The sequence below is a fragment of the Carettochelys insculpta genome, chromosome 18 (genome assembly GCF_033958435.1).
Source record: "Carettochelys insculpta isolate YL-2023 chromosome 18, ASM3395843v1, whole genome shotgun sequence".
NCBI classification, from domain to species: Eukaryota; Metazoa; Chordata; order Testudines; family Carettochelyidae; genus Carettochelys; species Carettochelys insculpta.
The window spans coordinates 32,435,805-32,461,974 of record NC_134154.1 but is presented as its reverse complement, the minus strand read 5'-3'; the positions used below and the strand labels follow the sequence as shown (position 1 = coordinate 32,461,974).

The window sequence follows — 26,170 nt, the reverse complement described above, 5'->3', positions numbered from 1 at the left end:
GTATATGAGAGATCATCTCTCCCTCCATAACCATGACCTCTTATGACAGCTACACTATTACAGCACTACAACTGTCAATGCAGCAGAGAAGCTTGTGGACTACACACAATGTGGAACAGGATGCATGCAATACTAGCTCTGTACTACTGCTCTTGTTAACATTTAAATGTAATACGGTGTATGCTATATTTTAACTTTGTCATTATCACAGCTTCCAGTAAAACTTTTAGACTTTGAAATGGCAATGATGTGGTGTGAACTGGAAACCAGACATTAACAGCTTTCGTGTTAATTTCCAGTATGTTTTACAACAAAATGTCACAGCAATCTAAAAAAAACATACAACATTATAAGTTTTATTGAAAACTGACATACAAACGGTGGTTTGGTCCCAACAGAAGACAGACCAGAATCAGATCTTTCATGTTTCAAAATAAAACATCCAGAAAGGATTTTGTCTGTACTGCACCATTTGTGCCATCTCACTTAACATGCAGAACCAACAAAAACAATATTGTAAGAAATGTAATAGACTGAACTGTAAAGACAACTTTTGCATTGTGCAGCCACCCATACCTTATATGTTTTCTTGAAGGTCATTTTAGTTCAACTTGGCATCACATTTAGATTCAAGATGGGAAGCAGTTTTCCCCTTAACTCATCAATACAAGATGAGCTCTGAATGGTTTCCCCTTAATATTAAATAGAAAAGAGGTCTAAAAACCAAATTAATGTTTGTTAATTAAAGCTGAACTGTACTGGATAATGCCTTAGGCCAATGAACACATTGCCAACCAACCACTGAGATATCTCAGTTCAAGCAGTATAGTAGTATTAGGACTCAGCAGGAATTGCATCAGCAAAAGCTTTACGGAGAAAAACCATCTGAACAGCAACCTTTGGTACATGTGATATACAAAGAAGGTAAGACCTTAGAGTAGCCACACTCCTCCCCGCCTTGGGAAAGTCAGATGAAAACCCGCAAATTTTTACAAAAACATTTTAAGAGGAGAATAAAAGATCTATATTTGGACTTTAAACTTACCAGTTTTCTAAGGTTCTCCATGTTCCCCTATACCACAACTTTAGCTGCTGACAAAACGGTTCCAGTAAGCATATGAATGTTCCCTTCTTGTTCACTTAATTTAGGACTTGAACCGCCTGAACCTCTTTCAAAGTCATACAAGCTAAGAGCAGATACCTGTTGGGAAGCACTCCAATACCTTCTAAACTCAAAGTGGAAAAACGTCATCTTCCCTTCAGCACCTCATTTTTGTTTAAGTTATTTTAGACACAGCAACACTGCAGCCTCTCAGATACTGTAGAATTTAAGACTATTTAGCTGGTTAACGACATGCACATGAGATCTTTTACATACTACACAGTGGACGCTTTCACCAACCTCACATAAGAAACATACAAAAGCAGAAGAAGGCTGCACACATTTGCCCAGTACAGAAATCAATGTTTCAGATGTCAGGTTATACACCAGTTTCTAGCCTATTTCAAGGCTGGTTCAATCATCAGAATAATTTTAGTGTACAGTTCTGAAGCAATGGTGTAACATTAAAGCTCCTTCAGAATACTGGACAAGAAGAGCAGGATAGAAAACTGAGTTAAGGTTTGACAGAAATGGAACTTCTGTCTACGCCCAAATGCCCATGTCTCCTCTTAGCTAAAATGCCACTGCCAGCCAAAGTAGTAACAATGCTCACTGCAAATTAAAAGCTTGATTTTAAACATGCACGTAATGGGTTTTTAACTAGAAAAACTTCTCACCACAAACTAGTCAGGCGATATGCTAAAAAAAGGAAAAAAGTCGTAGACCTTTGCCTTTCCAATAAGTCTCAAGCTGCTTTCTTGAGGAGCCATGGCATAGGCTTCCTCTTAGTATGGGGGAAGTCAAGGCAAACATATTATGAATTACCATCCTAATACCAATTTCACCCAGATGTCTCCAAGGAATCCTTGAGACCGACTCTTTGACTACTGAAAGATTACTTGGTTTACTACCAACTAAATTTGGCACACTATTTTCTAATTGGTACCTAACTGGATTCCTTTCCTGCAGTGCCATTAGCTGGAATAAATTCCTGAAGAATAAATGAATCCAGATTCAATGTAAAACTACAGAAAAACCATGGTCTAGTTTTGATGACTAATATTGCTCCTTTACATAAACCACTAAATCCAGGTTTATTTGTAGAACCAAGTTCTCTTCACCTTAATAATGCAAGTAATCCAACTCAAAGTTTGAGATTAGTCACATATGACTAGCAGAATTTGGCCCTTAACAAGACAACTTTTACCCAGAGCTCATCTTTATCTGATTCACACGTTTATTAAGATTAAAATCAGAAGGTGTCAGTAAATTCAGGCACCAGCTCTGTCAGAAATATTACCAAAGGCCATGTCTGGCTTTCCAATCTGTGACATACCAAGACAGAACTGCAGTACAAAGTAAAATCCATACCAATCAGCAGAGAACATTCTCTAGGCTTCTGCTTTTCTAACTCAGAGAAAACAAAGCATATTTTTAACTGGCCCTTAAACTAAAATTTAGTACCCTCAGTTGGAAGCTGGTTATGTCGACACCTGAAGAAGCTGATCATCTAATGAGGTCGATTTTCCGGGGTTCATTGGTGTGCCTAGTAGGGACATGCTCAATTGAACCATCAAGGCTCTACAGTTGCCCTGCTACTCCTCACTGTTGCAAGGAGGTCAATGGGAGAGTTTCTCCTATCGACCTCCCATTGTGTGAGTGGCCATTAAAATAAGATCTAGGACACACTGATTCCAGCTACGCAATTGCTGTAGCTGGAATTGTGTATCTTAGATTAACTTTTCTACCTGCTGTAGACCTGGCCTTAGTCGTGGATTTAATTTTCTACCAAAACTAGACCATGGAAATCTAGTCTTCAGTTATAACCTCTCACCCCCATCACACTGAAGCACAGACAGGCAGTTTCTATATTGACATTTTAAGATCAAGTCAAGTAAATGGAGCAAATTGGTTTTCTTCTTGTGACTAAAGTGAGAGATGACATGTTTCAGCACATTTGAGTAAGCTCTCCTGAAGCTAACAGACAGTCAAGCATATGCCCTAGTTGTAATGGCTTTGCAAGTATATGGGGTGGTCTGAACCACTATCACATTTAATCTCTGCACTATACTTATTACCAAAGGCAACTAAAGTGGACAAGTCCAATAAGCCATTTGGAGAACTACTTCCCTGCTCTAAAGGCCACTGGACTTCTTGTAAAAATGCTACTCTTAACAGACTATAAAGTTTCTCTGCCATCACCTAAAGCTGCAACTTTCCAACTGCAGATTCTTCTGATTATGATGAAAAACAGGAAACGCCAAAAGTAATTTCATGTCTGTACCTTGTACGTGTAAGGTACAGTCAAAAAAAAAAAAAAAAAAATCAGCCACAGAAACCTTCAGAAAGTCACCATTTCAGCCTGAAAGCTGGCTTCTATAATTCCATCTCCTCTTCTATGCAGCCAGATGTTCCCAAGCTACTGTACAGAACTGGAGACATCACAGTTTGTTGTGCTTCAGAAAATGTTTCAGTTTGTGGCTGGAAGGCAGTTCCAAGAGCTGATTGCTTAGCTTCTGTCCCCTGCTGCTTGTAGGTTTTAGCAACAGAAACTGATTTCAGTTTGTCTGTGAGGAATTCCGGAAGAGGTTTCCAGAGCACCAGCTCCATGGAGGGACGGCTCCTAAAAGGGATGGAGACTTAGTTTAGTGAAACTCTTTCAAATACTAACAGAGAAAGCCGAGCTAGTTTATATACTATCAAAACAAAAACAGTCGAGTAGCACTTTAAAGACTAACAAAATAATTTATTAGGTGAGCTTCTGTGGGACAGACCCACTTCTTCAGACCATAGCCAGTGAGACAAATGAAAGCCACCTAATTTCATCATCCTCTCAAATTACTGTCTGTGAAGAAATGTCCCTGAAAATACATATACTAATGTTTCATCCAGTCTACTGGACAAAAATGTTCCAATTCCTCCCCTCACGAGACTATTTCACAGCTGAAGAGAAAGTTTCTCCTGACTTTCATGATAGAAGTTCCCCCTTTATTAAATTCATTCTGTTACTCTTAATTCTAACCCCATGTACAACATGAAACAATTCTTCTCTCACTGCATCAAGCTCGCTACTGTTGAGCACTCTATGAACTCTGTCTCTTGATATGGAAAGCTACATACATAAACAACAGTAGGCTTCAAGGTTAGTGAACTGAGAGAATATACAACATTATGTATTACAGGAATCATACAACACGTGAATTCTATATGAATTTTCTATTGTTCTGGAAATATGTACTTCATTTTTCTCACTATATAAAATGGCCAGCTATACAATACAATACAATACTGATTGTATGAGAAAAGCATCATCAAAGGAGAGCCTTCCCACAAACAGTAAGGCTTTAAGGAGTTAAAGCGAACTCAAGCCTTGCACAACAGACGAGGGATGGACTCTGCAAGTTGCAAAGATATAGCCTTTTTCCACAGCTATATTGGAAGACCTAAAGCCTTTGTCTGCAGCCAAGTTGAAAGCAGCAGCCATTAGATAAAAAAGCAGGAAAATGACATCTGTACATTCCATCTAAACTGCACTAAAATATTACATTATCAGGCTATTAAAAGGATACACTGTCCTAATAGCAACCACTATCACCAGATAAAGAAAGAAAGATATCAAGATGGTTAAAGAACATTTAGCTTGACAATTTAATGAAAGTCGTGCTAGTCTTATATACTATTAAAAACTAAAAAATTACTTTGTTAGTCTTTAAAGTGCTACTTTACTGCTTTTTTGTTTTGATAGGAGGGAAAACAACTACTTAACAATTGGGGTTGTGAAATGGTCATACTTCTGTTCTATGATTAGGGTTCCCCATTTTTCCGTATTGTTTGCCTTTATGATCTGTCTACTTTTTAACTGTTTGTCTAATTTTGCTCGGTGTAAATCTACAGAACAACTGCCCTAATGAGTCATCTAGGCAAGTTGCTAATGATGATACTAATGGAAACAGTAAGATCACAGACGGAACAGCTAGTGGACAAGCAAGCAGGGTTTAGGAAAGATAAAGGTATCATACAGCAGATACTGGCTCTAAGGTTGATAGAGGAGAAAGCGCAACAAAAGAACAAGAATATCTACACACGCTTTGTTGATTTTCAGAAGGCACTCGACAGTATAGATCAGATGACTTGAATGGTGTTGCAGTCGTACAGAGTGGACTGATATGGCTGTTGAAGACTATCAGTGAGAATGCGGAGGCAGTGGTAAAAATGTGCAGACAGTTGGGAATGTGGTTTAGAATGAGTCTATGTATGAGATAAGGAAATCTGATATCTCCAAGTATCTTCATCATGCATCTAGAAAGAGAGCACGATGGACAAGATCAAGGAAGCAGTAGAAGGGATATCTGTGTACAGGATAAGAATCAACAACTTAGGGTTCATGGATGATATAGTTATCACTGAGGAAGATGAGAAGCTAGCGAAAATGGTGCAGGCGTTAAAAGAAAGGGAAGTGGTAAGGACTGATTACGAACATCGGTAGAACAAAATGGTATTTGGAGATAAGGAAACAGGAAGGAAGATCAGTGTAGATGGGACTGCACTAGAGAAATTCATGTATCTGGGGAGCAAAGTAACGTATGATCTAGACTGTAAGAAGGAAATAGCGACTAGAATAGCAAAAGCAAGAGCGAGTTTGAAGGTGATGGATAAAATCTGGAAAAGCAAAGCAATCAGCTTAGGAATGAAGCTCAGCATCTTGAAAATGTGTGTATTCAACATCACGTTGTATGGATGTGAGACATAAGTGATGACAAAAGATTCAAACAGAAGAATATTGGCGTTCAAGAGTTGTTATACAAAGATCCTGATAATAGGATGGATGCAGAAGGTCACAAACTAGGAATTGTATAGGAAGATACAGCTGAAAGAGAACCTGCAGTAGAAGGTTATACAGTGCAAATGACAGCTATTCAGGCATGTTTGCAGAATGAACAACAAATGAAAAATTATGCCCTTGTATTTGGCATAATGGATGGTTCGAATAGGAGAGGCACACCCCACAGAGAATGGCTAGATGATATTATAGTATATTGGTGTGGAGTTAGTCTACAGAAACTATGCCACTCCACACTGGAATAGGAAAGATGTAAGGAAATAGTGAGTGAGGCATCAGACACCAATGGTGGGATATGATTGGTGAGATAATTCTGTTACACTATGTTATGACTGATGAATACATATTCTGCTTTTCAGGTTGTATTTTCAAGAGACGCAGCATATCGCCATTTCTCCTGAAAAAGATCCTATGTGATTCTTATAAACATATGGTGGCAAGCCCCTTTTACTCAGTTGGGTATGTTACTTGTACAGCTCCAACATTAACTCCACAACTTACATGGACTCTATTATTTTTTTTGTCAGGACTTGATCAAAATCCCTTCTCAGTCCCTTTTGAAGGGTATCAGACAGGACAAGCGTGGGCAGGTTGTTAGTTTTCTCTTCAGCGTGAACATCTTCATCTTCATCAATTATCCTAAGAATGGAGGCATGGAAGGGAAAAATAATAAATCTTATTGACCATATATCACAGACTGGTAAGTATACCTACTGCTAACTGAATCCCATTCAGGGAAGAGTATGCAGGTCAAACAATGTAAAACAGCAACACTGAATTAAGCAGCAATTTCATCTTCTCAGCTCCCTGCTTCCAAGATTATTGTCAGACGTTCTGAATGGTCCTAAATTTTGGTGATCCCATGCTACACCTACCTGCGCAGGGTACTGATTAGAGAAGTGATGTCCAAAAGGAAGACTCCAGGTCCCCACATGCCTGCCTGCCTCCCTCCCAGCCAGGCACTCTTACTCCTCCCCACCACAGCAGCCAGGCACCCTACCGCCCCCCGGTGACTCATTGGAGCCACTGCTGGAGCTGCGACCCACACACAAACAACGCAGCCCTGAGAGCCAGTGTGGCAGCTCAAGCAGTGGCAGGAAAGCTCCAGGGGTTCACACAGCAGAATTGCATGGCTGCCTCAGGAGCCACGCAGTGGGGCAACTCCTCAGGAAATGGCGCCACACAGTTCTCAGGGATGCGCAGCTCCGGCAGTGCGATGCCCAAAGAGCAGCTGCTCAGCCCCGGAGCCAGCCACGCAGCGTCCGAGTTCCTGAGCCTCCATGTGGCACCCGAGTCGCCGCCAAGCGAGCTGCCAAGTCAGGCCAGCAACCCACATTTGCCAAAATGTGCTTCCCCATTTCCCACATTGGACATCACAGGATTAGAATGACCCAAAGCCTGACCTCTTAAGATGCACTACAAAAATCCCTTTTTTGTTAAGGCTTTTACATGTAAATTTCTAAGACTATCCAAAGAAGTACACCAGCAAGCCACCTGAAATTCTAGAAACGGGCAAAACAGAATAATCCTGTATGAAAGTCCACTATGGATCTGACAATGTAAATCCAGATAGGTGTTACATACAATCTCATAATAGATCTCAAATCACAGGCTAATCAATATGAAGGCATAATTCACTGCTCCAGAACTTGGTTAACACTGACCAGCAGCCCATTATATGCTTCCCAAACACCAAATGCACCTATGTTTAAGCCACTGAAATCCAAACAATATTGGATTTCATAAATATAAAAATATGGTCTTATGGGCTTAAGTATCATTTTAAAATACTCCCTGTAGTTTGTGCAACACTTATTTTTCTGTATGAGATGGGGGGCAAGGGGATACCAACAGCAGTATGCAGTGACAAATTTAAAAAAAAAAGCCATATGACTAAATTTTCTTAAGACCCTTTTCCAGAGGAGCTACCACACACTGAATGGTGAAACTGGTTAAGTGTGAATCCATGGTTTGTGCAGACTGAATGAACACCAGAAATTTCAACTGTATTTTCTATATTGTTCCAAGATCAAAGTTTGCTTCTTTTTTGACTGACAACTGCACCTGATGCTGCCCAACCACAACAGACCCAGCCAAAAGCTTGTATAAGCCACTGGTTAGCATACTAGCCTAGGACTTAGGAGACCCCAAGTTCAATTCTCAGCTCTGGGGCAAAAATCACTTATGTCACTCGAAGCCTGGGGTCCTCATCTGCAAAAAAGGAGGCAACAGCAATTTTTATCATAACACATACATTAAATACAATTGTTCATATACTACGGCGACAAGAGCCATGGACTAACACAAACAGTCCAATTGTTCCTCAACAGTTCCTGAGCACGTGGCCTATTTATTGTCTTTATACTGCTAGTATTATCTTACATGCAATATTTCCTCTCAATTTACTCTATTTTCCTTGACAATACTTAAGTAAAGTTTGAGCATGCATATGGATTTTACAACAGTCTGTAATACTAGATTTCAGACCAGAAGCTTTGCTCCATAAGCAAATCTTCCAGGAGCCCACAGATAAGGCAGGTAGAAAACAGCAGCAACTGACGTGTTTAAGGCAGCACTGCAACTTGTAGTGTTGGTCATGTGTGATGACCACTTCATGGTAACTGGAAGGCGCAGGATGACATGATGTCAGGCTGCCTGCAAAAATACTCACTTGCAACAGAGCGTTCTGCTGCATATGCACAAGAAACTTTCTCTGTCTTGTGCCACATTTAAGTTTAACTTTAACCTCTCCCTGAATAACTAACATTGCATCCCCAAAAGAACAATGCTGGGTACTCAACACTTGCTAAAACCAGTTTTGACCCTGTAACAAAAAACTGGGGAGGATAAAAGGCACTGTCTGAGTTCCTAACCCATACAAAATAAAGTTAAGAACTGTAATTTTTTTATTTTAAATGCAGCTTCATCTTGGGAATTCCTTGCCCTCTATCACGTCAAATTTGCACCAGTAACTGTATCCTAGGTTCCCAAGAGATAAAACGTATTGAGCCAATCCAAGCAACCATGTGGATTTTAGCACACTTCAGTAAAGTCAGTTCTTAAACAATACAATGCCTGTAAGTAAAGGGAAAGCTAGGAGAAGAAACTAGTCAATTTGTGCATTTACCGGTCTTCAATTTCCTGAAGCCTTCTCCGAGCAACCTCACATTGCTGTTCTCCCATTATCTGATCCATCTCTTCACAGGGTACTTCTAATAAGCCAGCTTCATGGAGGCTACCAACACACTGCCTTGCTACTTCCCCAGCTACCTGCTGACCTGGACAAAGAATCTCCTCAGTGCTAGGATTTGGAGAGTAGTGCACAGTTTCAATCAGTCTCTTCTTCACTGGGCAACTGCCGGGGGGGGGGTGGGGGGGGGGGTGGAAAAAAAAAGAGGGCAAAATTTAGAGTTGGCAACAGAGAAATCTCTGACACTCTAAAGCAGTGATGAAGAGAAATTTAACAGATCACCACAGGCCCCACCCTCACCCCCAGCCAGGCACTTCTGCCCAGAAATTACTCACTGGAGCTGCGCTACACAAGCCGCTCCATGGCTCGAGGCCACTGGCGCCAGAGGAGCCATCTCCACTGTTGCCACCACCACACACTTCTCTCACCATGTGGTGGGATGCGTGCGCGGAGCAGCGAGGGGGGCATCCCACATGTGCAGCTATGAGCCACATTTTGCCACAGTCTGCTACCCCATTAGCTACTTGTGGTGAAGAGGGAGCATACTGGATATGGTATATGTAGAGAGACTGTTAAGATCTTAGTCTGTCACACCTGTTTCTATAAAGCTGCATATTTTGTTGACAAGACATCACTTAATGTGCAAGAAGAAATTTTAGCTCCTCATAGAGCAAAAATTCCTTTTCAAGAAAACCTGCACCACATATTGAGTTGTTATACATACTGGGCTGGATTCAAGGTTGTTCAGGAAAGAACAACGGAGAGTGGGTCCAAATGGCAGTACTACTGGGAAAGACTGACTCATCCAAGCACGTGGGAATATTTAGAGCTTCACATGAATCATGCTCCATCCACCTCTCTTTCCCACACAGCAGGGAGAGTGAATTAGTCTAAAAGCAGCAAGAAGTACTGTGGCAGCTTACAGACTAACAGATAAGGTGCCACAGGACTTCTTGTTTTTTTAAGACACAGACTAACATGGCTACCTCTCCGATACTTGTTTAAAAGCAGGTCACTGAAGACAAGTTTAGCTTACCTATCCACCTCTTCCTCTAGTTTATGCTTCTTTCCACAGTGAAGAGAAACTCTGCAAGAAGAGAATTAACAGCCATTTGACCAGTTATAGTGTTTTACACTCTGGATGGAAGTCACTGTGATCAAGAAAAATATAGCTGATGTTGCTGGTGGGTGATGTTCCACAGTTTTCAGTTTCCCAGTAACTTTGATATAATCAGATCAGGGAAAACACCAGAGCCGGAGATGTATTAAATCTAGAAATAGATATTTGGTTACTCGAAAGACAAAACAGCTATTGGAATAAAAAGGGAAACTTCACTCATCTCTTCCTGAAAATAGCTACCTGAACAAAACTGAAATAGGGCAACCTTTGGATCACCTGGTAGCTTGTTTCAACAATGATGGCCAAAGTAGAAAGCACATTCAGATAATGTCAATCAAGATACTAAAGGAGCACTCGATGACAACCAGGCTGCTGTGCACAAAACTAGGATTCTTTTGCATCTGTGAAGAGAATGAGGGAGATTTCCATACCTGAGCCATTCTTTTTTAGGTCACAAGTCAGAGGAACTGACCAAGACTGAGAAATCAATAGAAGAGGTACATTCAACAATAATAAAATCAGGATGAGATGGTATTCATCCAAGTTCCGAAGGAATTCAAATTATTAAACTGCACAACTACTAACTGTGGTAGGTAACCTCTTAATTCCAGTCATCTAACACACAAATTCTTTTAAAAAAAAAAAAAAACACCCTCCAGAAATGATCCTGACAAATACAGGCTGGTACTAGTTTCACCACCACCCATATTGGTTGAACCTATATTTAAAAAAAACAAACAAACAAAAAAAAAAACAAAAACACCACACCCCCCCCCCCCCCCCCCACAACAACAGGAAGTCTTGTGGCACCTTATAGACTAACATATTTTGGAGCATAAGCTTTCATGGGCAAAGACCTGCTTCATCAGATGCATCAAGACTTCTCGTCGTCCTCGAAGCTACAGACCAACACGGCTACCTCTCTTACTTATATTAAACAAGAAAATCACCACATAGCGAATACAGAGTCAATACAGCTTTTGTAAAGGAAAACCATGAGATCACAAGTCTATTTTCTTTGAGAGGGCCAACAAACCTGAAGTGTCCCTAGCCTCTGTTGCCAGAAGCTGGCAGATCACTTGATTATCCATTCTGTTCATTCCCTCTGAAGCACCTGACATTGGTCACTGTTGGAAGACAGGGTACTCGGCTAGATGGTTCCTGGGTCTGATCCAATATAATCACTCGTGTTCCATGTTAGTGAAGTCCCCACTATTCCTGCTAAAAAGGAAGCCCTGAAGACCAGGGGTAAGTAGTAGACTAATGTTTCCACATAAGGTTATGTAATAATAGATACTAATTTTAAGTTTCAAAAACTTACCACTAGTATTGATAACTATTTTGTCCCCGTTCCCGTCACCAACACTCCCAGTCCTGCAGTGAAAGTTCCAAGTCTTAAGCTATACTTTGAGACAAAACGTTTCTAGATATTTACTTCTGACTCCTTACAAATCTCACCCATTTCATGAGTGAAAACCAGAACAGAAGTGTCTTATCAGCTGTGGAAAACAGTGGAAATTCTAAACATTACATGTGTTTTTTTTTTGTTGTTTTTTTTTTTAACACACACACACACACACACACACACACACACACGCAACAGATGCAGCAAGGACTGTCACTCTCGTGTGGGCCTTCACAGTCACAATCAACGCTGCAAATGATGACTCAAATGGAACTACGAAGGACGCGATCCATAGTCTACGTAGACTAAAGGATGCCTACTATATGTGGTTTTGCTCCTCAAAATAAAGGCAGAATACACCGAAATTGTCAAAACAAAGTTTGCTCAGCTGCCTTTTGCTGATTTCCACAACAGTTTCTTTCTTGTTTGTGGGGGAAAGGCATAGATGTATTTTTTTCAAAGTATGGAGTGACTAATTGTGCAGCTTTAGTACCTTAATGTGGGTTTATGGTACATTAATCAAACTAATTGCATAAAGAGAATAACCCAAAATCTGTAATGTAGGGCTTTGTCTACACTTCACATTTGAAGAACTACTATGGTAGAGCTGCTACAGCTGCACTTCATTGCGGCAGTATGATTATGCCTCTCAGCACTCTAGGTAAACCTCCTCCACAAGAGAGCAGATAACACTAGGAACCTATTTACAGTGGCATTTTACAGTCCAGTAACTTGGTGCTCTCAGGGGAGTGTTTTTTCCCACACTCCTCAGTGGGACAGTTACAGTGCAGTAACTTGACAGTTTAGACAAGCTCTAAACACTGATCAGTATAGTAAGAAAGAGGAAGCCGTGCTAGTCTATACACTATCAAAACAAAAAAGGCAGTCAAGTAGCACTTTAAAGACTAGCAAAATGGTTTATTAGGTGAGCTTTCGTTGGACAGACCCATTTCTTCAGACCATAGCCAGACCAGAACAGACTCAATATATAAGGCACAGAGAACCAAAAACAGTAAGCAAGGAGGACAAATCAGAAAAAGATAATCAAGGTGAGCAAATCAGAGAGTGGAGGGGTGGGGGGGGGGGGAAAAGGTGAAGAATTAGACTGAGCCGAGTATGCAGACAAGCCCCTATAGTGACTCAAAGTTCCCATCACGATTTAAACCATGTGCCGAATTTGAATATAAAAGCCAGCTCAGATGTTTCTCTTTCCAAAACGGTGCGATAATTCCTTTCTGAAAATTCCTTTTCTCTCCTGGAAAGAGAAACATCTGAGCTGGCTTTTATATTCAAATTCGGCACATGGTTCCTAGTGTTATCTGCTCTCTTGTGGAGGAGGTTTACCTAGAGTGCTGAGAGAGGCATAATTCCTTTTCAGAAAGGAATTATCGCACCGTTTTGGAAAGAGAAACATCTGAGCTGGCTTTTATATTCAAATTCGGCACATGGTTTAAATCGTGATGGGAACTTTGAGTCACTATAGGGGCTTGTCTGCATACTCGGCTCAGTCTAATTCTTCACCTTCCCCCCCCCCCACCCCTCCACTCTCTGATTTGCTCACCTTGATTATCTTTTTCTGATTTGTCCTCCTTGCTTACTGTTTTTGGTTCTCTGTGCCTTATATATTGAGTCTGTTCTGGTCTGGCTATGGTCTGAAGAAGTGGGTCTGTCCCACGAAAGCTCACCTAAATTCAAGTGCTACTTGACTGCTTTTTGTTTTGACTGATCAGTATACATATTCTTCACCCCCGTAACAAAAAACGCAGCCATCATCTTTTGTGGGGAATTTGAGAAGCAATGGACTGGTCTTAAAAGGGAATATTAAAATTCCCACATCATTCTAATAGTTTTGAAACTGTTGGGTGGATCCCCTTCTACCACCACCGTAAGCATAAACAGGGAAACTATCCTGCGATGTATCACAGGGTTGATACTTCAACACAGTCCAAATGTGGCCGAGTGTAGTCTACTGCCTACAGAGAATGCAAAATCCTGGGACTGAAAGGCCTTCCTGGTCATAAAACAATGGCAACAACAGACCATACTTTACTCATATAGGCCTACTGCTGCAAATTATGCCGCTCAATAGAGGGCCTATCCATCACAACATGTCATTACCTCAAAATGATCCTACAAGATTCAAAACACTGATGTCCTTGTGCAACAAGAAATATACCTAGACAACAATGGACACCAATCAAACAGCAACAGAAAGAAACCAGTAAGTACATTATAGCTAAATCAAGACCACATTTCAGTATTCCATTATCTAAATGCAAGAATCCTTTGGTTTCCCCAGACAACATACTTCCTGTCTCATTAGTGTGTAATTAAAAACAGCAGGAAGGAATCAGCACAATAACTCTCAGATCTCAAATTATAGAATTGAAAAATTAGATACTTTGTGAAAATTCAGCTGTTAAGAAAAACCCACTAGAGATAAGAGATGCTGTCCCTCACCTTCCCCTTGTTTATTTTTGCACTTACTGTGTGCGACTTTGCTGCTGCAATAAGACTGGCAGGCTTTCAGAGTTTGTGAAAGAAACTGGTACAACAGTCAAGCCCTTGTTATAGCTTCCAGTTGTAGCTAGGGAGGCAAGATCCAGGTTATTTTGCAGGTATGGGCTCCTGGGGTCAGATCCTTCTATCAGATCATTTCTATTCCCTGCCATAACCGCCATGGTTTGTTGGGGATATTCATGACCAATATCTTCAGGCTGCAATTCAGTCTGTATGATGCCAGGTTGGAAGGTACTGTCAGGAAGAACTGCTGGAGCCTGAGAAAACTCCACAGATGGAACTACTTGAAGAGATCTGCCCAAGGTTGCCATTTTCATCCGTCCCTGGGGGAAAAATAATATATCAACCCAGAACTGTAAGACAATAAGCAACATGGTACATAAACATCAGTGAGGAAAAGGCCAGGTGTGTAAATAGAGGTTTTGTTGGCACAGTTGTATTGGTCAGAGGTGTGATTTTGTTTTAATAATAAAATTATGTCAGTAAGAACCCTAATGTGGATGCACTTATATAGGCAAACAGGGCTTTTGCTGGTATCATTTAGAATTCCTCCAGAAAACAAAACTTCAACTGCTACTGCTGCAGCTCTGTTGCTGCAGCACATAAGTGCAGACCCTTGCTACTGTGATGGCTCTCCCATCACTTCCACAATCTACCTCCCTAAGACATGATAACTAAGCTGACGGAAGCAGTCTTCTGTTAGCATACCACAGTCTATACTAGAGGGGGAGGGAGAGGGAGGGGGTTTGTCTGGCTAGCTCAACTATGTCACTCACACGGACGGATTTTTCATGCCTCTAAGTGACATGGCTACGTTGACTTTACTTAAAGCCCATCCCTACACTGAAAAGTTGATCACTACTATAAAAATAAGAGAGGTTTTCCCATTGTTGTAGATGAGGGTGGGGAACCCCACATCTGCAGGCCTGATCACTTACCTGGATCTAGCTCAGGAGGCTCAGGACTGGAGCCCTCATGGGCTAGAGTCACACAGGCAAGCCAGGGCTGGATTCGGCCCACAGGTGCAGAACAGCAGCACAGCACTGCATGGAGAGACTTTCCTTCCTCCCCATGCTCTGGTTAGCCAAAATTGCCGGGAACTGCAACAGGTAAGTGACCACTCCCTCACCTACTGCTGCCTCCCCCTTCCAACCCTAGACCCCTACATTGCCCCAGCAGCTCCTTCCATTCAGAACCCCATCCTCACCCCAACTCCTTTTCACTAACTCAAACAAACACACACCCCAACTCCCTCCTGCACCCTCTCTCCTACCCAGGCCTCAGTCCTCCCTTCTCCACTCTGCCTCTTGTGGGGCTGGAGTGCAAGAAGAGTGAGAGGGTCTCAGTAAGGGATACACCAGTGAGTGTAGGGTTTTTTGTGTGGCCCCCAAAAGACTTTTCTGTAGATCAGTGTGGCCCATGACACAAAAGAAGGCTCCCTCCACCCCTACTACAGATACTTCACCTTCCTGACAAATGAGAACCAGGTAAAGGGAAGGATTCTTCTTTTGGCCTAGGGCTGCGTACAACTGGAAGTAGGCCTGCTTCATCATGTCTCTCAGAGTGAGAATTTTTCATAACCCAATGGATGTTTCTATACCTATTTAACATTCCATGTAGACCAGTCCTAAGCAGCGTTCCCTGTAAGCTGAGCACTTAGGATAGCCACCTAGGAGAGATTCAAATACTCTCCAGCTGATTAGCAAAGTTCCCACAGGCAACAGCATGTGTTTCTACTGGTGCTGCACATCCGCATCTGCCTTGGTGCACATGAAATACGTTCTGCACATGGATGTGAAAATCAGAAGGAACAGTGACTTTAAGTGACACTGACAACAGAACTTTCTACCCGCATAATGATACCAGTATAAAAAATATTATTTAAAAAAGAAACATGCATTACTTCTGCAGCAACCTGGAGACCGAAAAAGCACCTGGGATGCAGGAGGGCACAATTACACCAGCAAACCAGGGCCTTGAGTGATCGCCTGCAACACTCCCTGTACAAGCAGTAGCCCAGTGTAAGGCCACTGTTCCATATCACCCCAGGCCCGTCCTCCCACCAGCAACCCCAAGCCCCCGCCAAAACAGCAGTAAGGCAACCTAATATCTCTGCACCCAGCCCCCCTCCCCCTCTGTGCCCGTCCCCAGCCCCCCCACAACAGCAGCAACAAGGCCGCATTCACCGCTCGCACCAGAGCAGTAGCAGGCGCGCACTTACCCCCTCCACTCCCGGAGCGGACGAGACTCCACAGCTTCGCCACCTTTCCAGGCCTTTCTCCACGCGCGCGGGAAGCTGGGAGTCGTAGTTCCGAGGGATGTGCTCGCGCACGTACAAGTGGGGACGCGCCGCAAATTGTACTTCCGGCCTGTGCGCGCGCACGTGTAATCGGAGGCGTCCTGGCAGCCGTAGTTCCGGGAGGTGCGCGCGCATGTGTGGACTGGGCATGCTGGGAGTCGGCTTGTCTGTCCGCTGCGGTGAGCGCAGTGGCCAGGGCGAGCCATAGAGCCGGACTCGCTGCGGCTTTGCCGGTGGCGGCTAGTTCTGGGCTCTCGCAAGTGGGCACTGCGGAGGCTCGGTGCTGGCTGGTGACTTGCCACACCGCAGGGGGCCGAATCGTAGAATTCTAGGGCAGGAAGGGACCTCAGGAGGTCTCTAGTCCAGCCCCTGCCCATAGCGGGATCAGCCCAAATAATCGAGCCAGCCAGGGCTATGTCAAGCCGGGACTTAAAACCCCTGGGGGTGGAGATGGCACCACCTCTCTCTGTAACGCATTCCAGTGCTTCACCACCCTCCTGACGAAGTAGTTTTTCCCAGTATCCAACCTACACCTCTCCCTCTCTAACTTGAAACCATTGCTCCTTGTTCTGCCATCTGTCACTATGGAGAACAGTAAGAAGTCCTGTGTCACGTTATAGACTAATAGATATTTTGGAGCATAAGCTTTCATGGGCAAAGACCCGCTTCATCAGATGCATTTCTCCATCCTTTTTAGAGCCCCCTTTCAGGAAGCTGAAGGCTGCTATCACATTGCCTCCCAGTCTTCTGCAAACCAACTAATCCCAAATGTCTCAGCTTCTCATAGGTCCTGTACTCCAGCCCCTTAATCATTTTCACTGCCCTCCGTTGAACCCACTCCAATGCATCCACATCATTTCTATACAGGGCAGGGGTGGGGCCAGAACTGGATGCAATACTCAGATGTGGCCTCACCAGCACTGAGTAGAGGGGAATAATAACTTCTCTAGATCTGCTGTAAGTGCTTCTCCTAATGCACATTAGTATGCCGTTAGCCCTCTTGGCCATGAGGGCATATTGTTGACTGATATCCAGCCTGTCTTACACTGTAATACCCAGGTCCTTGTGTGGTGCACTGCAACTTAGCCAGCCAGTAACAGTGCTTGGGATTCTTCCAACCCAAGTGCAGGACTCTGCACTTCTCCTTGTTGAATCTCATCAAATTCTTATGGCCCAATCCTCCAATTTCTCTAGGTCACTCTGGACACTATTCCTGTCTTCCAATTTATCTACATGACCCCCTAGCTTAGTGTCATCTGAAAATTTGCTCAGGGTGCAATCCCTTCCCTCATCCAGGTCATTAATAAATATGTTGAACAATACTGGCCCCAGAATTGATTCTTGGGACATTCCACTTGAAATTGAGCCATTGACCACTACCGGTTGGGCCTGTCCATCAAGACAGTTTTCTATCCATCTCACAGTCCATGTATCCAATCATACTTTCTTAATTTATGTGCAAGAATGTTGTGGGAGACTGTATCAAAAGCTTTGCTAAAATCAAGGTATATCACACCCATTGACTTCCCTATGTCCACAGAGCCAGTTAACTCTTCATAGGAGCTAATCAGATTGGTCAGGCATGCTTGCCCTTGATGGATCCATGTAATCCTTGATAATCCCTACGTTCTTTTCTGTTGCACTGCTACTTAGCCAGTTGGTCCCAGCCTCACCTCATGCTGCAAAGCACTGGGCAGAGGTCCCTTGCCTATAGCTGCCTGGCTCCTTGTCTTCCCTGTCTCCTACTCCAAGGTCAGACTGGTGCTTAGCAGTGACAAGAACATTTAGGTCCAATTCCTTTTCCCAATTCTTTTTCAGCTGTTTGATTGTTGAAAATCTTGAAAAGTAGACATCCCTGTCCCCGCTCCCCTGCTGCTACTTCCAAGGTCCCACTGCCTGCTCTGCCTCTGTTTTCATTTGGTACAACAGGAGCACTGAAATACGAGGCTCATTCAGCAGGGAAACACTAATTCAGCAACCAAAGGAGCATATTCCTCACCACAACATGACCAGCATTGACATTATTATGTATTATACTACAGCAAATGGGGTTTACATAAGGTTACCAAATAAAAAAGAGGACACCCCTGAGATGGAGTGCATCTGTATCAGTAACTACCATCTCACTTTGTATTAATGTGTTATAGTATATCTAGTCTTTGTGGAATGACTGGATCATCTTGAGTAACCGTGGAGGACAGCCTATCTTGTGGAGCAGTTTGAACGGACCATCCCTGCTGACCAAATGGAAGGCCTTGGTCAGGTCGATGAAGGCTATGTAGAGTGGCTTCCTCTGCTCCCTGCATTTCTCCTGAAGCTGCCTTAGAGAGAAGACCATGTCAACGGTAGACCTCTCTGCATGGAATCTGCACTGAGATTTGGGGTACACCCTCTCAGCAATCTTCTGGAGTCTGCCAAGGATGACGCGAGCAAACAGTTTACCAGTGACGCTTAGGAGGGAGATTCCACGGTAACCGTTGCAGTCGCTTCTGTCTCCTTTGTTCTTATACAAGGTTACAATGTTAGCGTCGCGCATATCCTGTGGAACCTCACCCTCTTTCCAGCACAGGCACAGTAGCTCATGTAGGGGTTCCAGGAGTGTGTCTGCGGCACACTTGATTACCTCTGGTGGTACACCATCCTGGCCAGGGGCCTTTCCTGCTGCAATGCTGTCGATGGCTCTCTTCAGTTCATCCACAGTCGGTTCCTGATCCAGTTCGTCCATTACTGGTAGGAGCTCGACGGCATCGAGGGCTGCGTCAACCACAACGTTCTCGCGTTAGTACAGCTCGGAATAGTGCTCAACCCAGCCCTCTGTCTGTTTGGCTTTGTCAGCGATGACTTCACCAGATTTGGATTTCAGAGGTGCCATCTTGTTCTGGGTGGGTCCTAATGCCTTCTTCATATCCTCGTACATTCCTCTGAGATTACCAAAGTCAGCACTTTGGTAGCACGAAGACATGAGAGGAAACATCCAATATAACGGTGCATTATTGGATGCTCTCAGAATCAGGAGTGGCATCAAACAAGGATGCGTGCTTGCTCCGACATTGTTCGGGATCTTCTTCGCACTCCTCCTGAAGCATGCCTTTGGATCTTCAACAGAGGCCATCTTTTTGCACACAAGATCTGATGGGAAACTGTTTAATCTTGCAAAGCTGAAAGCTAAGTCTAAGGTGCAGGAAGTCCTCATCAGAGACATGCTGTTCGCAGATGATGCTGCTGTAGTGTCTCACACAGAAGACCACCTTCAAAAACTGCTGGATCGGTTCTCCAAAGTGAGCAAGGACTTTGGGCTTACCATCAGCCTAAAGAAGACAAACGTACTCGGTCAGGATGTTGCTGAATCCCCATCAATCAGCATTGACAACTATACGTTAGAGGTCATCCACGAGTTCGTTTACCTCAGGTCCACCATCACTGACACCCTGTCGTTGGACACTGAGCTAAATAGGAGGATCGGAAATGCGGCCACAACTCTGTCCAGACTCAGCAAGAAAGTGTGGAATAACAACAAGTTGTACACTCACACCAAAATGCAAGTCTACAGAGCCTGCATCCTCAGCACCCTCCTTTATGGCAGCGAGACTTGGACCTTGTATGCCTGCCAGGAAAAGAGGCTGAACGTCTTCCACTTGTACTGCCTCAGGCACATCCTTGGAATAACATGGAAGGACAGAGTGACCAACATCGCCGTCCTTGAGCAAGCTGGAATCCCAACCATGCACACCCTCCTCAGGCAGCGTCGGCTCCGCTGACTTGGCCACATCCACAGGATGAATGATGGAAGGATCCCAAAAGACATCCTGTATGGTGAGCTAGCCTCTGGCAAAAGACCTCCCGGATACCCCCAGTTGCGCTACAAAGATGTCTGCAAGAGAGACCTCAGAGAGGTAGACATCGAGCTGGACAACTGGGAAGAACTAGCACACGACCGCAGCAAATGGAGAGCGGGGATATACAAGGGCCTTCAGAAGGGCGAGATGAGGATCAGACAGCTAGTAGAGGAGAAGCGAGCGCACAGAAAGCACAATAAGGACTTGCCAGACACCCACCACATCTGCAAGAGATGCAGCAAGGACTGTCATTCTCGTGTGGGTCTTCATAGTCACAGTAGGTGCTGTAAATGAAGTCCTCAATTGAAACTTTAAAGGGCGTGATCCATAGTCTATGCAGACTGAAGGATACCTACTACTATATTTAGTACATTAATATCCAACGGTGTGAAGCAAGGGTGCATGCTGGCTTCAGTGTTATTCAACCTCTTTTTCACATGCATCCTCAGCCACGCAGTTAGGGACCTGGACCATGGAGTCTACATAAAATACATACTTGATGGGTCACTTTTCGACCTTCGTCATCTGAATGCTAAAAACAAGATGCTTGAGAAGCTCATTCTCGAAGTCCTTTGTGCTGACAACTGGGCACTTATGGCACACAAGGAATCTGATCTCCAGCTCATCGTCAACAAGTTTGCTGATGCCTCTTGCCTCTTTGGTTTGACCATCAGTCTAGGAAAGACCGAGGTGCTGTTTCAACCTGCTCCAGGATCTGCTGCTCTCCCAGCTTCAATTTTTATTGAAGGAACAGAGTTAAAAACAGTAGAAGAGTTCAAGTACCTTAGCAGTGTGATAGCCAATGATGGCTCCCTTGACAAAGACATCAATGCCAGAATCTGCCAGGCCAGCCAGGCACTAGGACATCTGAGAGCATGAGTGTTGAATCAGCACAATATCAGACAGTCCACTAAACTGAAAGTGTACAAGGCTGTAGTCCTGACCAGTCTCCTGTATGGCTGTGAAACCTGGCCCTTGTACAGGAAACATATAAAACTGCTGGCGCCCTTCCACACACGCAGCCTGAGGTCAATACTGCACATTTGATGGCAGGACAGAGTTACGAACCCGGAAGTCCTGGACAGAGTAGGAACCATGAGCTTCGAAACCATGATTCTGAAAGCCCAGCTTTGCTGGACAGGGCATGTCATACAAATGGAGGAGTCAAGAATCCCTAAGCATCTCCTCTGCGGTGAACTCTCCCACGTCAAAAGGAATCAACGTAGTCCTCACAAGAGGTATTAAGACTGTGTGAAGGCCAAAATTGCTCATGCTGGTTTAAAACCAGATCAGCTAGAGCAGCACGCAAAAGACCGAACAGGCTGGCATGCTCTCGTATGACATGCATATGACAACTCTGAAGAGCAGTGACGCGTACGCCTCATTGATGCTCGTGAGAGGAAGAAAGCAATAGCAGCAACCGCACCAAGAGAGCCAGGACAATTCCCTTGCCCCCACTGTGAACGCCCATGCCATTCAAAGCTTGGACTCCTCAGCCACATGCGAGTCCACAACCAATGAGCCAGTGCATGCTCAAGACGTCATCATTGGACACAATGGACTACCTATATATATACACAACCTGAGGACATTTATAATACTCTCTGTAAAAAGTGTCAGTACATTTCCCACATTCCTACAAATACAGTTCTACATATTTCTAGTGATGTTCTCTATCAGGGTAGCTATTTTTTAAATTAGATAAAAAAAAGTGGATGTATAACACACAGTTTGGCAAAGTGTGAAAAGCTCACCTTATGTTAAATGTTTGTTCACTAGTTACTGGGAGGACTAGATTGCGGGGTGGATTTGAAAAAAAACATTAGTTCTTAAATCGATCATGCTCAGTAACATCATCAGCTCTTAGGTTTATTACGGTAATAATATCCTCAATTGCATCATCAAAGCACGCTCGACTCTCCCGTCTCATGAGAGGATCTGGCCATGTTAGAGAGGAGTGACAATTTTACCCTGTTCATGCTGGTGGAGTGGCAAGAATCTGTACCTTTTTGAAAGCCCAGTGAAGGGAATGTCTTCCTGATTTAGGACATGAGCCGCTCTCTGTCACACACACATCTTGAGAATCCCATAAAAATCCTGGGTATTTTTTCTTTGCACCTTTCTCTAATTGGGGCATAGCAAGTTGAAGGGCTAAATTAGCCCTTGAAGGGAAGGGCCAGGCAGGGAAATCAGGGCACAGTGAGACAGAAGTCGGGGCTAGGCAGGTGATGACTGGCTTCAGTACCTATCTCTCTACTGGAGAGGCTGGAGCTGAGTACAGGAGCCAGCCAATTCTCTCCATTAGCAGTTGAGTGTCTCCTCCAATCTCAAGAGCAGCTGCTTCTCTTTGTGCCCTCTCTGAGAACTGCACTTTTGGCGGTGAAAACCAGACATGTGGCAGTCATTTGACACTCACTGCATGGCTGAAGCAACTTCAGAAGCTTACAGAGACACAACAGATCATCACACCCACCTAAATTTTTCTGGTGCCAACTAAGTTTCTCAAGAATTTAAGTTTTAATGGTGGATAAAGTATAACAACGAATGAATAAGCAGGAATCTCGTCCCATATTCTAGTAGTTGTGAATGATACCATAAATTGCCACAACAATTACATACATTTATGGTTGCTAGCCATAGCCTATTTACCCCTTATCGGTCTGACTAATTTTAATTTTAGTTATTATAAATTACTGTGTGTGTGTATAGAAGAGGTGGTAGGATATATTTTAATGCTACTGATTGCAAAAAGGAACATTTCACTTCCAGTGCCCAATGCAGATCAAGATTAGATTAATTTGTTTTCTAGTGCAGAAGTTTCCATATCACAAGAAGTACCACCCACAAGTGGCTTATTTGTTGGACACTCTGAGCAGAGAGGCCATAAATTAATTTCCATGAACAATTAAACCACTACTCAGCATTAGAAGGACTCCCCAACTGGGCAAGGCAGGTCAAGCGGGCACACTGATAAAGCAAAGCAAGAAAGACATGCCCCGCTACTGTCAATGCTGTGTTTCAACAGAAGGTAACAGCACAAGTCTTGTCTTTCTTTATCTTTCATAAGCAGCAAGTTTATGCTAAAGGAAGGGAAAATAAAATATTATTGTAGCAAGTCTGTACTCAGTTCAGCTGCTCAGTTGAATGTCACATCGTCTTTCATAGGCACTTTGCCTAATTCAGCTTGGATTAAACTACATTTAAAAAAATAAATTGAGAGATATAAATTAAGGCTAGTTATATTTCTGTTCCAGACACTTGGTGTCAGATTAGCAAATTGGCACTTATATATATAAGTATAGCTACAACTAAGAGTCAAATTCTGTCCTTCGGTTGCATCCCCAATCCATTGACATTAGTGAAAGCTCCATGAACATACAAGGATAAAACTGGAGGGTTTTACTATTCAGCACTCACTCAAAATGTTCAGTCTCCAGTGACTTTTCCTTACACATGACAAAATGGTAAAGGAAATACTGGTCTGTTGAGTGGTGAATCTCACCATCCTCCAGCATGGTAAAGAAACCTCTCAGCAAAGTTTTTTTGTTGATAATTCCCTTATTATTCTGAGCTCTTATCCCAAAATGTGTTAGTTTCCAGTATTTATGGAAGTGGATAGTAATTAATTCTCCTGCCTCAGAACTGACACTGTTATTTCAGCTCTGGCTCAGTTGTTCTGGGCAGCGTGTTAAATCCTAGTCAGCTGAGTAACTGAGTGCTTCCCACTTATGCCTGAAGGTCCCACAGCTTAAAGAGTTTTGTTTACGAACAAGATTTTCTGTTTTCACACTGCTTAATTTTATTAACTCCACTCTGTGGTCTATTATCAATGGTATGCAGTAAGCAAACTATTACGGGATCATGGACAGTGGGAGACTTGACAGAAAATCACAAGGTAACTGTCCTTTTACTTTCTTTACTGGCCAAAATATTGCCCATAACTAACAGACAGTTAATGTGCATGTTTCCCCAAGTGACTGAAATTAAGTGACTGTTCACAGTTTAATTTCAAAAAGGTTATTGAAAAAACTCTTTGAACTGTGACTTAATGGGATTGAACATTTCCATTACAACAAAAAAACCAAATTATTCTGAAGGGAAGAAGTCCAAAGTGCCAGAGCTGGAATAGAGAATCCAGGTTTTTTTAATAATTTCAGTTTCTCTGGGACTTCTCATTCTTGTACTGTAGCTTGTTAAAGTTTGCAAGGGAAATCTAATCTAGTCTTATACAAAGAATGGAGCATCTGCCTCTGCTGAAAGATCCTAGAAGACCCAGCAAGGTAAGAAGAATTATCCTTACTTGTAAAGATGCCTGCAGGGTATGGGGTTTTCTGACTTTAGGATTATGATTTGCAAATGAATAGTTATGGAACAAATCAGCAGAAATGTAGCACTTTAAAGCCTAACAAAATAATTTATTTGGTGGTGAGCTTTCATGGGACAGACCCACTTCCTCAGATCATCTTCACCAGAGGAGCAAATGAGACATTCTCCAACTGTTTTGTGCTGTGCCTTTAAATCAGAATCTCACAAAGGAAATAATTAGTGTTATAACGCAAAGGATTTGAGACTTGGATTCCTGAACTTTCCCATAGTCCTATGTGAAGTTAAATGGAGCAGCCTTTGGTTAGTGACATGGTTCTAAACTGATGTAATAATGTGACAAAGTATCATGGTTGGGCAACTCACACAAGTATTGATATGGTTCCTACTTTGAAGAACATGGTTCTATACTCAACATGGCATAGCAAATGAGTCATAGACAGACAGAGGGACAGAAAGGCAAAAGGAAGAGCAATAATCAGATCATACAGTTATTTGTCTGATGTGCTCACCTTAATTATTTTGTTACATGAAAGAAAGAAAGAAACCCTTCACCCATGTGGTGTTCCATCTTGCCTGCAATGTTCCCTTAGGGATCTTTTCAGGAAAAAAAAAAAAACTAAGAGTCACAGCGCAAATTATAAGAAGGATTAACTATGCTTGATTTGTTTGTCACTATGTGCTGTAGGTCCAGAACAGTGAGTGTGGCAGGTGCTAATAGAAACATTTTTGCCTTAGTTTCGGAGCAGTAGCTGTGTTAGTTTGTTTCAGTAAAAACAACAAGGAGGTTGGTGGCGCCTTTAAGACTAACAAATGTATTAGAACATAAGCTTTCATGAGCTGCAGTTCACTTTATCAGACGTGTGAAAGGAAAGAATCAGATGACAGGGATTTATACATGCTGGTGGAGATGGGAGTGTTACAGCAGTATCATTGAGGCTGGTTCAGTTTGGGTGGGTATGGGCCTCTTCCAACAGTGATAAGAAGGTGAGAAATTCTCCTGAAAGGGAAAATTACACTTTGTAATGAGTGAGACATTACCAGTCAGACTCATTCTGATGGTATCAGATTTGCGCATGAATTATAGTTCAGCAGTTTGTTATTGCAGTCTAGTTTTGGTGGTCTTTTTTCGCTTGTGAATGGCAACTTGCAAGTCTGCAACTGTGTCCAGGGAGGTTAAAGTGCTTTCCCACTGGTTTTTGTATGTTGCTGTTCTTGATGTCTGATTTGTGTCCATTTATTCTGTTGCATGGAAGCAGTCCATTTTGTGTAATGTACACGGCAGTGGGGCATTGCTGGCACATGATGGCATATATGACACTAGTAGATGTGTAGGTGAATGATCCTTTGATGGTATAGCTGATGTGATTAGGCCCTATGATGATGTCACTAGGGTAGATATTTGGCAGAGATGGCAATGGGGTTCGTTGCCGGGGTTGGTTCTTAGGTAAGTGTTTCTGTTCTGGGGAGTGAAGTTGGTGGTGAGTATTTGTTTCAGGTTAGAGGGGGGGCCTGTCTGTAAATGAGGACTGGCC

General features: G+C 43.0%; 1 protein-coding gene and 1 pseudogene across 2 annotated transcripts; one reads left to right on the top strand and one right to left on the bottom strand.

Annotated features, from left to right (window-relative positions):
* Nucleotides 1–341: 341 nt before the first annotated feature.
* Nucleotides 342–16,498, bottom strand: CCDC117 (coiled-coil domain containing 117). Of its 2 annotated transcripts, none has more exons than XM_075012741.1 (6): nt 16,399–16,498; nt 14,145–14,500; nt 10,169–10,219; nt 9,070–9,297; nt 6,444–6,581; nt 342–3,725 (listed from the first exon to the last, which is right to left on the bottom strand). In XM_075012741.1, exons 2-6 carry the CDS (start codon nt 14,492–14,494, stop codon nt 3,479–3,481), a joined length of 1,014 nt encoding a protein of 337 aa, XP_074868842.1. In that variant the 5' UTR covers nt 14,495–14,500; nt 16,399–16,498; the 3' UTR covers nt 342–3,478. The 2 variants fall into 2 exon arrangements, with proteins under 2 accessions (XP_074868842.1, XP_074868843.1); XM_075012742.1 differs by lacking the exon at nt 16,399–16,498 and adding an exon at nt 11,574–11,626 and having other exon boundaries at nt 14,145–14,246.
* A 7,643-nt stretch (nt 16,499–24,141) lies between these two features.
* LOC142022613 (solute carrier family 2, facilitated glucose transporter member 11-like) overlaps nt 24,142–26,170 on the top strand; it is a 49,690-nt pseudogene continuing 47,661 nt past the window's right edge.

Coding starts and splice junctions, on each gene's coding strand:
- CCDC117 (XM_075012741.1), bottom strand. CDS start 14,494: ATGAAAATGGCAACCTTGGGCAGATCTCTTCAAGTAGTTCCATCTGTG. Junction 6,582..9,069: donor CTTCAGGAAATTGAAGACCG/GTAAATGCACAA, acceptor CTCCATTCTTAG/GATAATTGATGAAGATGAAG. Junction 3,726..6,443: donor AAAAAAATAATAGAGTCCAT/GTAAGTTGTGGA, acceptor CATCCCTTTTAG/GAGCCGTCCCTCCATGGAGC.